The sequence below is a fragment of the Balaenoptera ricei genome, chromosome 16, assembly GCF_028023285.1.
Source record: "Balaenoptera ricei isolate mBalRic1 chromosome 16, mBalRic1.hap2, whole genome shotgun sequence".
NCBI classification, from domain to species: domain Eukaryota; kingdom Metazoa; phylum Chordata; class Mammalia; order Artiodactyla; family Balaenopteridae; genus Balaenoptera; species Balaenoptera ricei.
The window spans coordinates 35,106,226-35,118,517 of record NC_082654.1 but is presented as its reverse complement, the minus strand read 5'-3'; the positions used below and the strand labels follow the sequence as shown (position 1 = coordinate 35,118,517).

The following is a 12,292-nucleotide window of genomic DNA, read 5'->3' as shown; positions in this document are numbered from 1 at the left end:
TATATTCAGGAAGCAGACTTTGAGCAGAGAATTAAGAGCTTGTTGTACAATTCTACGTTAAAAAAAAAAAAAAGCTTAAGCAACACATTTTAATTTAAAGAAAAATCAAACCTCTTGCGGCAGAAATTAGGCATAATCAGGGGAAAACTACCAGACATCCTACCAATCGCAGCACTAGAGAACGCCACAGGTCATCCAAAAGACGCATTCCTGTTAGCCAACAGCTCTTTTCCTCCCGCCAAAGCTGTCCCTAGAGCGTCAGAGAATAAACCAACGAGCGATTTCTGATTTTTCCCTTTTGATCCCCCCCTCCCCCCACACACACACATCCACCTGCTTGGAGGTGTCAAGGCGACTAGAAATGGTTAACAGCGACCAGCAGCAGCGAGAGAAACAAACACCCCTGACGACCCACAGCTGAGTAAGCAAGAGCTGTTTATTCACGAACACGTTCCGTTTGGAGACTAGTGGCGAGACCTTGAAAGCCCAGGCACATTTTAGAAGGTTCCTAGAGAGGGAGGGAATAAACTCCCCCCCACTACCCCGCCCCTCTCCCCCACGTCGGGCAAACATACACGGAGAGGTTCGGGTGGGAACCATCTCGTCTAGGCAGCCCCTGCCCTTCCGACCCCTCAGGAATAAACTCACGTACTAGAGCATCCGACCCCTTACGGGGGTTGCATAACTCCCCAAAATGGGTTCAGACGCGGCAGACGCTGGCCCCAGCGCCGAGGGCTTCAGAAGGCGCTTCTGCCACCCCCACCCCCGCCACGGCCCGCCCCGACGCCGCGGCCGCGACTGGGGACCCTGCCGAGAAATGGCCCTTTAGCCCCCCCCCCCCCGCCCCTCACCTGGCTCGGTCCCACCTGAGCACGAGAGCTGAGAGAAAAGAAACAGGCAGGGAGGGCTGACCTTGATGCTACTGACGGTGGAGCGGCACATCCCGCTGCTTCCTGGAAAGCGGCCCGCAGGACATTTTTTCCCCCTGGAGGAAGGAAACGGGAGGGCGCCGGCCGGGCGGCGGCGGGCGCGACGGCGGTGGTCGGGGCGGGCTGTGCAGCCTCTTGCGGGAACGGTCCGAGGACTACATCTCCCAGGCTGCTCTGGGCCGCCTTGCGTCGTGACCCCGGCGCGCACTGAAGCGGTGACTCTTACCTCACAGAGGTAGCTCCTCCGCCGGCAGCAACTCGGCGCTCGCGGTCCATGGACCGGAACACCGGGCCGACGGGCAGGAACCCGGGCCGCGATCGCCGCCTCCCCACCCCAGGCTCCTCCTCCTCGCTCCCCACCGCCTCCTCCCGACGCCCGCGGGCCGCGCACCGCCACCGCCGGGCTCGCGGAGCCGCCCCGGGAGGCTGGGTGGCGGGTTCGCGGCTGCCGCCGGACTGAGGCCTACTCCGCCGCCTCTCAGTGCTATTGTCCCTGGGCCCGGCCCTGACCGGGCCCACTGGGGAGGCGAGTGCGCCACCTCCGACGAAGATGCCGGACCAAGCCCTACAGCAGATGCTGGACAGGTACGGGCAGCCTTGGGGGAGGACGGGGGCCGGGCCTCGGGGCTCTTCGGAGCGGAGCCTAGCCTGCCGGGAGGAGTTCCACGGCCTGGGGGCCGAGTGAGGGGCAGAAAGTTTGGAGTCCGTACTTGGGGGGTGAGGACGGAGCGGGCGGCCTGGGTGCGTAGACTTAAACCGAAACTTAGTTACGGATTGGCGTCTGGTTTTGTCCGAGCGCCGTTGCGAAGTGAGAGGGGTTCGTGTGAACCCAGAGAATTATTTTCTTTTTCTTACTGTCCTCCTCCCCTCCCCCCAAACTATGTTGTAACGTGTTTATCAGCGCTGTCACTGGCAAGAAGAAACAGACTAATTCTCTGGGGAGTGATCCCCCTCCAATTTGTACACTCTTTCCAAAAACCAAGGATAAGCATTCTGTTGGAAAGCCTGATAGGCTGACTTCATTCCTCCTTCCTCCCCCATCCCATCCCCACCCCAAACTATAAGGTCAAGAGTATCCGCAAGGGACTTTAACGGACAGACCAGAGTAGAGGTTATGGAAAACAGCCATAAGTCCAACCCTGAACACTTAGCGTATTTTACCATTCGTTGAGTTCACTGAGAAAGTTTCATCTTATCATGGGGCAAGTTCCTGGGGCGGGGGGGGCTCCAGTCGGTAAAACTCTTTCTGTGAAATCGGCTGCACCGCCCTCTGCTGTTGAAATTCTAGGCCATGGGTTCTACCACGAGTTTTTGTAGACCCTTACTCCACATTTTCCCCTAAGCCAGGACATAACTTCCTGGCCTAGCCAATGCTACAGGCTAATGCATGTTTGGTTGCCTACAACTCTCAGTAGACCATTTGCCACCCAGTTCAGCGTGTGGTACAGGTCTTCGTACTGAGGAAAAGTCCAACTGTAAGGTTGGCAATGAAAGGCCAACCTTAAATGAGATTATACCCAGTTAAATGCTGTTGGGATCACACCCAGAACACAAGTCACTCAAGAGTACGTCTTCTTCCAGAGTGACAGACATTTCCTTTGGAGCTTAGAGTTTTGAGACATCTAAGTTGATAGAAATCATGGTACTGACTTTTTCCAGTTGGGGTGACCCAGTGATTAATCCAGACCTTGTTTGAGGGGAGCATTCAGGTCAAGTTGTATTGACTAACCCCTTTTTATGTAAGTAGTTTACAAGCTCCTGGAAGGCAGAAACTTACACATCATTATTTTGAAACCTACAGCAGAGCCTGGCACTAAGCAGGTCATCAGTAAATATTTCTTAAATGAACAAATGCATGAACTTTTTTGTCATTTTTCCCAGTTGTCTAGGGGTTTGATAATTTACCAGGTTTTACCAGGTAAATTATAATTTACCATACTGGCAAATTATATAGGACTACTGAAATATGCCCACAGGAGACCACTTTCTGCCATTGCCAATTCCAATCAAATGAGACCCTATTCTGGTGCTGGGTATTTTGTAATTAATTTTTTTTTCCCTCTGAGGGCCTGCTGCTTTCACTTTTATGTAGGTGACTTTTAGAAAAGCTTTTGTGTCCAAAAGCTGATCTGGCTTTCATACACTCTTTGGAGATTTCCATAAAAGTAAAAAAGTCAAGGAGTGCTTGCCAGACATTTAAAACATCTAATAGAAACATGGAAATTCTGGCTGCATGTACTGAAACAGGTGACTATAATACTGGCTTCCCTCATCTTTGGCACCTTTTTGACATACCTCAAGGTAGATTCTTAAGATGACATTCAAAGATCTTTACTATCTAAGTCAGTGTTTTGCAACGTGGCCCCACGTTGGAATCAACCTGGGGAGCATTTTACAATATGGATGGATGCCTGGCTCTGCCCACAACCAATTAATTCACAGATTTCTGGAGAATGGGGCCTGAGCATGTATATTTTCAAAAGCTTTTCAGATGTTTATTGTAGTTGAAAATCACTTTTTTTTTTTGGCCGCGAGGCACGGCTTGCTGGGGGATCTTAGTTCCCCAACCAGGACCAGGGATTGAATCAAGGCCCCCTGCAGTGGAAGTGTGGAGTCCTAACCACTGGACCACCAGGGAATTCACACTACCCTAAATCCCAAGGGATTATTTCATGATAAGAGATAGTACATTTTAGTGCTATAAGCTTGGCCAGAAATCTTAAAATTCTCATTTTGCCACTTACTAGCTATGTGACTTTGGACTTATATTCTGAGGTTCTACATCCTCATTTATAAAATGGCAATATCCTACCTCACAGGATTGTATAAATGAGAACACGTGTAAGCACTTTATAAAACAATAAAATGCTATTCATATGTTAGGCACACAGAAGGTACTTAAGATTCTAGTGTAACCAACTAATGTAGCAATTCCCTCCCCACCACACACACATGTATCTCCATGTTTACAGTATCATCTTAATCTGGGCTGGCCTTACATGCAAATTGAACACAGAGATACTTGATGGGTTCATTTGAGGAATACTGACAGGCCCAACAAACTAAAATATGTCAACCTGTTAGGACCTAGAATTCTTGCTTTGAGTTTGGCTTCCCCCCCAGCTTGGTCTTTGGGTGGCAATTTTTGAGGGATAGAATTTAGCTCAGAAACTTGCCCTTATGTTTATTTCTTCAGTGCAAGTTCTATCCTTGAGAAGATTAGGAAATGTGTATAACATATATTGTTCTTTTGCTTCTAGGTTATAATTAGGTATATTTTAGTGCTTATTAAACTTTTGTATTTAATGAATTGACTTAATAAATATCGATGCATTTGCCCAGTACCATTCTAGGTCCTCGGTATATGGTGGTAGTGAACATAAGCAAAAATGCTCATATGGAGCTTTAATTCTAGTGAGGTTTGTGTTCCATAAACTATCAAATAAAATGAAGATTATATTTACATAACATGGATAGTATGTTCAGTTTATACACTTAGTCTCAAGGTTTTTTAATTAATACCAACTTATTAATAGCTGAAGTTCAATTGCCTTGTCCTTTGTGAATAACTAAATTTAGTTTAGCAATTGTTTATCTTGATAAATTTTATTATTGAAGTATTTGTAGATAGAAGGAGTATATATAGATACATATTTTGATTGCCTTTCATTTTTATAAACAGTAAGCAACTGTTTTATATAAATTTATCATTTGAACCTTTTAAATTGTTTGAGAAAGGGGGTGGGAAAGTGGGTGGTTTTCTAGTGTCATGAATGATTTGAGATCACAAATCATTGCCCTGAAATTATAACCATTCATAAACTCAAACCTTTTACATCAGGCTCTCTGTATCTTGGTCAGTTTCTCTTCCTTCCCTTCATTTCCATACTTTTTTAAGGAGAAGTCTGTTATATATTATTCTATCACCATTACACTTTCTCGTTTTCTCTTTTATTTCTCAAAATTAGGATTAAATGTATAGAGAATACAAAGAATACTGTAACAAACTGCAGGAATGAACCTCAGGTTTAAAGCCTGGTGAGAGATGCTTCTGGAAACTTGACTTTTGTGTACCCCTTTCACATTAAACACTCAGGAATTTGTTGAGGTTGTTTGCATCACTTACTTGCACCTGGTGAGTAGGCAAGGAATGTAACCAGTGTCCCCAGAACAGTCAAATGGGAAGAAAAGCAGGGAGAATCATCTGCTCCCCACGAGCCTCCTGCAGTGGCAAAGTGAATTAGAATCCCCACTCTCAGGGTGCTGTCAGCCACACATGTACATCCTTTTAGAGGCTGTAGAGTGTTCTGATAGGAACATGCTATATTATCTTCTTATTTATATAACCATCTCTAGTTTCCATTAAAGCAGCTTCTCCTTCTCTGAAGCATATTTTCCCCAATCATATCACTATCCCATTTTGACATTTACAGAACAATACCTAGAATTAAAAAACATTAGCAATTAGTTGTATTTGCTTCCATCTCTATGTAAAAAGTGGAAACATTACAGATAAAGTCCCCTTTGGCCACTATCCCCAGTCCCATATCTTCTCCCCATCCCCACTCCACTGTCATAAATGGGTTTATGTTCTTCCAGTCTTTAATGCTTTTATATATACCATATGTAATTCATAGTTTTGTTCTTGTTTCTAAAATTTAAATATATCAATCTACAATTGACTTTTTAAAATATTGAGTTCTGTGATATACAGCAATTAAAGAGAATATATATATAATCCATTGTATTAACTTACCATTGTTTTTCTTTCTAAATCCGTTTCCCTGTTTGTGACATTTATATTCTTATTTTCTCCTTATTGTCTCTTGTTGTAATTTGATTTTCATCCTCCTTTCTTGTCCGTAGCTCTACTAAAAGTATACTGAAGGTTACCAATAATTTCTTACTCGGTAAACCTAATGACTTTTTTTCTTGGTCCTCATGTGCTTGACATATATGTAGTGGAGATGAAACTGGTGACCACCACCCCCTAACTTCTTGAAACTGTGTTCTAGTCTACCACACTATTTGTCTTTTCCTTTTTTCCCCTCTTATGTATCACCTTACCTTTACTCTCTTCAGTCAATTAAGTATGGTTCAATCCTCAGCACTTATAATTCTTCTCTGAAAAGTATACCTGCTTACTATCTCACTATCACCTTTGAGTGACTTCCAGATTTATGTCTTTATTCCTGACCTCTTTCCCACATTTTAGTGTCTGCATTCTAGCTGCCCAGTAGACATTTCCATTTGTGTATAAAGAGTATTATGGGGCTTCCCTGGTGGCGCAGTGGTTGAGAATCTGCCTGCCGATGCAGGGGACACGGGTTTGAGCCCTGGTCTGGGAAGATCCCACATGCCGCGGAGCAACTAGGCCCGTGAACCACAATTACTGAGCCTGCGCGTCTGGAGCCTGTGCTCCGTAACAAGAGAGGCCGCGATAATGAGAGGCCCGCACACCGCGATGAAGAGTGGCCCCCGCTTGCCGCAACTAGAGAAGAGCTCTTGCACAGAAACGAAGACCCAACACAGCCATAAATAAATAAATAAATAAATAAACAAACCCAAAAGTTAAAAAAAAGAGTATTACTAGCGCCTTAATGTATCTAAAACTAAACTACTGCTATTTCCCTGGCGTTTACTTATCTTGACTTCCCAATTTTGGCCTTTGATAGGATTCTTCTAGTCTACCAGCCACAAAACCTACATCTTTTTTTTCTTTTTTGCTTTTTTCCTCCAAATCCACTTGCTTATCAGATACTATAGATTCTTCTTTCTCTGACTCCAGTTTTTCTCTTCCAGTTTGACTTACAGAGTGGTACCAGAATTTCCCAGTTTGACTTAACAGAGTGGTACCAGAATTGGCCAAGGCACAATTATCATGGCGTTTCCATACTTTAAAACCTGTCAGTCTCTACATCACCTATAGGATAAATTCTAAACTTTCAAGGCCCTGGTGAAGAGGTTTAGCTCTATTAATCCAATCCAGCCCCAACCTTCCTTAACCATACTCTTCTGCACTGCACTTCATTGTCCTCTGGATATATCCTGCTGTACATCTTCTTATTTTTGCTTTAGATGACTTCCTCCCTTTTGACACCTGGCTAACTCTGACCCATCTTTAGAATTCAGCTCAAGTATCACCTTGAAGCATTACACAGCTTCTTCAGGCAGAGTGAGTTACTTCTTCCTGTATTTCCATAGAACCTTTATGCATTCATTTTAGTACATCACACTGTATGGTGATTTTTTTTTAATGCACCTATCCCAAGTCTCAGAGCCTTCCACACATACCCTTTACCACCACCACCATGCACATTCAAGTGGAAGTTCACTGAGAACAGGAACTGTTCCCTATCCCATTCCCCCAGAAGGGGAAAGTACATTGGAGACACTGTGGAATCATGGTGTCTGTCTTTTCACTATTTATGACATATCAGTGCCTAGAATAATCTTGCTGAAGCACCAAATATTTATTTGCTCAAAACCTTTTATATTTTCTTAATTGCTTATTAAGCTTAAGTTCAAATTCTTTAACCTGACCTTCAAGACCCTCCATAATCATATTTATTGTGCTCTCTATTATGTTTAAGACAGTGAGTATATGGCTGGCACCAGCTACCTTCTTAAAGCTTTGCTTCTGTTTAAGAATGAGTTCATAAAGTATATATGTTTTGCCCAGGCCAAACTGATTGACTCACTGTCCTGTGTTCTTTTCAGCATCTTGTCTTTCAAAATTCTACCCACTCTTCAAGACCCAGTTTAGTTTCTGCCTCTTTTATAAAGCTTTTCTGACCATTTCAGCCAGAAGTATTTCCCCCCTTCTCCAGACTCATGTAGCAGTTTCTTTACAGGCCACATGTACATACATGCCTCCCAACTCTTTACATGCCATAGTTCATAAGATGAGAGATGGTAACATTTATATGGCACATTGGAGTACACTGGCAGGGGTTTAGATCTCTAGTGAAAGCTCCTTACGGCTGCTTAAAAGTACCCTAGCAAAAATGAAACACATAATTATTTGTACTGGCTATAATTTCCTTAGAAATGAGAAATGGAAATTTTTCTCAGAATACACTATCCATATGGCAGCATGGTGCAGTGAAAAAAGTTGATGTTTTTGGTGGTTTTTTTTTTTTAATTTTTAATTTTTTTTTTTTATTGGGATATAATTTACAAAAAAGCTCATATTTTAGAGTTGAGGCCTAGGTTGCATCCATGCCTTTCTACTTAACCATGAGGCCTTGGGCAGACTGTTTAACCGTTCTGGGCTTTTGTTTCCTTATTTATTTAAGACAGAAATAATTATGTTTGCAGAGTTTGTGAAGATCAGAGACAAAGAGCATGGCATGAATATTTGCTTAGTAAATGATTGCTTTCATTGTGGGGTATTTCCCTTTCCCTTTTTTGTAATGTGTCATAATTGTGGTAGCTCTTTGATGAATCCAGATACTTTAACTTCTATTCCACTTGGCTGGACAGACATATAAAGGGATGTTTAGTTTTTTTTTTTTTAATAAATTTTTTAATTAATTTATTTATTTTTATTTTTGGCTGCCTTGGGTCTTTGTTGCTGCGCGCGGTCTTTTCTCTAGTTGCGGCGAGCGGGGGCTACTCTTCGTTGCGGTCCCCAGGCTTCTCATTGGGTGGCTTCTCTTGTTGCAGAGCACGGGCTCTAGGCACGCGGGCTTCAGTAGTTGTGGCACTTGGGCTCAGTAGTTGTGGCTCGCGGGCTCTAGAGCACAGGCTCAGTAGTTGTGGCACACAGGCTTCGTTGCTCCACGGCATGTGGGATCTTCCCGGACCAGGGCTGGAACCCGTGTCCCCTGCACTGGCAGGCAGATTCTTAACCACTGCGCCACCAGGGAAGTCCTGGATTTTTAGTCTTCTTGATGGTATAGTTCCTGTTTAAGAATACATGGGATGTGACACTTTTAATCCTGAGACAAAGCAAGCAGTTTGCAGTTTTTTCCATTGTTAAATTTAGGCGTTCCTTGCATTAACCAGAGCATGGTTCTCTAAGCATCTTCTGGATTAAGGACATGTTCTCTTTCCTTAAAACATTCATAGAAATACATTGGTAAGCCACCATATATAATACAAAAACAACAATTTAAAGCTTGTTTCATTGCTCTCACTCCTGTATTCTGGAACTCTTCTATTCTGCTTCCCTCCAGTTTTCATCAAAGTGATCATAGGCAGGAGCCTATGATTTTCCAGATCTTTCTAATAATCCACTATAAACACCTACAGTCTGAGTCTGCAAAGGTAGACTTTACTGCCAACTGTTTTATTAGATAACCATACCTATCTTGCTTAGTTAATTTATGTGCCAGTGAGAAACTATTCTATTGATGTTTCCTCCTCTTTTTTTCCATATACTTTTAAAATAATTAACTTAATCATATAAACTGGTTTAGTCACAAATGAACCCTGTGAAGTGAGGTTACCTTTGTCATCCATCCTTTCCCAACTGGTTTGTAATATCTAGCTTTATTTTAAAACCTTTCTGCTCCAACCACATTGGTTTTATCATTGTCCATGACCACATGCTCATGTCTATCTCTAAGGTTGTTTATGCTGTTATTCTTACTTCAGATACCCTTATTCTTTTCATTCCCCAATTGCCATCTCATTTGTAGTTCTTCCTTTTCATGAAACCTTCTCAGCTGTTTCATCCTGTGTTTCTTATGGTCATCATCACGTTTCTGTATTACCTTTGGTCACCAACATCATTTCTTGGCACTCAGTGTTTTGTGTGGTTGTTTTTATGTGATCCTTCTATGCATATATTTGTTCTTTAACTAGATTGTAAGTTCCTTAAATGTATTTCTTCTGGCATCAAATAGTGAACATACTAAGTACGTTCAAGTTAATTTAGGGGGAGATCTTGAATACTCTTTGATTTAAGGCAAATTAGATGTATATTCCTTTAACTGTTTATAAATTTTACTGTTGAGAAGGATTTATATCAATAATTGGAAAAAAGTTATAATTTTAATTTAAAATCACATAGAAGTAAATGATTTTTTTTATAAAGAGTGGCATGTCATACATACAGATTAGTGACATTACCAGTACCAGTAAGGCCATACATTTATTTTAAGGAATAAGTAATATTCTTTAGAATTGTCTAGTTTAGTTCTTTTTTCGTGTCTTCATATTATAATAGTGATTTGTTCTTTGATCTCTGAACCAATCATGATAATTCCCAGATCTCCCTTTACTCTGTAACCTAATGAGCACTAACTTGGCTGGTGGAAAGGTGTGGAAGTAAATTGTGAGTGTGTATTATCAGCAAGCAGGCGGCATTTAGAAAACCTAGTGGAAGGAAAAGAAGGGTGGGAGAAAATGAATTGAGGATTTGAAAAAATATCTTAAGCAGTGGTGTTGGCCTATTGAACAATTGGGGGATGATCAGGAATCCAGGACCTTTTCCACTGAATACCAGGGTGCCAGGCAGAACTGCTGTATGTGCTAATTTAGGTAAGAAAATGCATCCATAAAAATCTAGGCATAGATGTAAAGTTGACACCATCTTTCTCATCTCTATCGGTGCCATTATTGCTACTGTTCATTTCGTGGTTATGTATGTGCCGGGCAATTCTTAAGCAGTTTCATGATCACTTGTTTAATCCTTTACAATAGAGAATCTTTTTTTAAAATTTATTTAATTGAAGTATAGTTGATTTACAATGTTGTGTTAATTTCTGCTGTACAGCAAAGTGACTCAGCCACACACCTATATACATTCTCCTTCGTATTCTTCTCTGTGGCTTATCACAGGACACTGAACATAGTTCCCTGTGGTATACAGTAGGACCTTGTTGTTTATCCATTCTATATATATTTGGTTGCATCTGCTCATCCCAAACTCCCAATCCATCCCTCCCTCTTGGCAACCACAAGTCTGTTCTCTATGTCTGTAAGTCTGTTTCTGTTTCATAGATAAGTTCATTTGTGTCCTATTTTAGATTCCCCATGTAAGTGATATCATATGGTATTTGTCTTTCACTTTGACTTACTTCACTAAGTATGATAATCTCTAGGTCCATCCATGTTGCTGCAAATGGCATTATTTCATTTTTTTATGGCTGAGGAGTATTCCTGTGTGTGTGTGTGTGTGTGTGTGTACACCACATCTTCTTTATCCATTCATCTGTCGGTAGACATTTAGGTTGCTTCCATGTCTTGGCTGTGGTGAATAGTGCTGCTGTGAACTCAGGGGTGCATGCATCTTTTTGAATTATGGTTTTATCTGGATATATGCCCAGGAGTGGGATTGCTGGATAATATGACAACTCTATTTTTAGTTTTTTGAGGAACCCCTATACTGTTTTCCATAGTGGATGTACCAATTTACAATTCCACCAACAGTGTAGGAGGGTTCTACAATAGGGAATTTTAACATAAAACCTTTTTTATGCTGAGAACTCCTTTGGAAGTTTAGTTAAGCTTGTGGGTTCCTTCTCAGAATGTTTTGAAAGAATAAAACAAAATATACAGGTCAGAAATGGACAAATTACGTTGAAATACAGCTACCAAAATATTAAAAAGCTGACATGGTAATATGAGCTTTAAAACAAATACAAGATCTATTACTGGTGGGTCTGATAATTTCAAGTTAGCAGTGGGTTAAATGTTATTTTGAGATCAGCACAGCTGTAATATGAAAATTTCTGGTCACTGTACTAATTTCTAATTGCTGTATGCTAATATTACTATGATTTGTTTATTCATCATTGAAGGAAAACTGAATTTTATTTAGAGTTTAGTGAAAATAAAGGTATAATTATTTTTTTCCCATCCAAATTTACCAATCCCGTAAATTTTTCATGGACCTCAGGTTAAGAACCCCTGCATTACAAAAACTCTGAAAGAGATTGTCATTAAACCTAAAATAAGTGGTAAGCAGGAATTTGAACTCAGGCATCCCAAGTTCTTTAACCAGTTAGAATATCCTGAACTCACAAAATCTTTTCCCCAGATTTAGCTAGCTTTTTTCCTTAGAAGAAAGGATCTCAAGCATTTTGCTTACTATTTAAACTAAAAACCAAATAGCTTAAAAATGTTTACACTGAATATAAAAAATAAAATTTCATTTTTGTATTATGGTGAGTTGAGGAAACTTACAAAGGGAAAAAGGAAAGAAGAATGGCCAGAGTAGAGGTTCTCAAACTTCAGGTATCACGATCACCTGAAGGGTTTGTTAAAATACCAAATACCACGTTGGTGATTCCTCAAAAAAGTTAAAAATAGACTTACCATGTGACCCAGCAATTTCACTTCTGGGTATATATCCAAAAAGAATTAAAAACAGGATCTCAAAAAGATATTTGTACACCCATGTTCGTAACAGT

The 12,292-nt window shown here is 41.3% G+C and overlaps 2 protein-coding genes across 8 annotated transcripts in view; one reads left to right on the top strand and one right to left on the bottom strand.

Annotated features, from left to right (window-relative positions):
• CPEB3 (cytoplasmic polyadenylation element binding protein 3) overlaps positions 1-1,118 on the bottom strand; it is a 205,746-nt gene extending 204,628 nt beyond the window's left edge. For 2 of the 6 annotated variants that reach the window (XM_059900373.1, XM_059900374.1), the window contains exon 1: positions 867-1,117. In XM_059900373.1, the coding sequence (XP_059756356.1) occupies positions 867-942 (76 nt within the window). In that variant the 5' untranslated portion in view covers positions 943-1,117. Of the gene's footprint in view, positions 1-652; positions 743-851 lie in introns of those variants that run through there. The other 4 variants (XM_059900380.1, XM_059900377.1, XM_059900378.1 and 1 more) reach the window with 4 other exon arrangements.
• Positions 1,119-1,142: 24 nt separating this feature from the next.
• The window catches only part of MARCHF5 (membrane associated ring-CH-type finger 5), a 47,954-nt gene continuing 36,804 nt past the window's right edge, over positions 1,143-12,292 (top strand). For both annotated transcript variants that reach the window (XM_059900381.1, XM_059900382.1), the window contains exon 1: positions 1,143-1,514. In XM_059900381.1, coding sequence (XP_059756364.1) covers positions 1,480-1,514 — 35 coding nt within the window. In that variant the 5' untranslated portion in view covers positions 1,143-1,479. The remainder of the gene's footprint in view (positions 1,515-12,292) is intronic.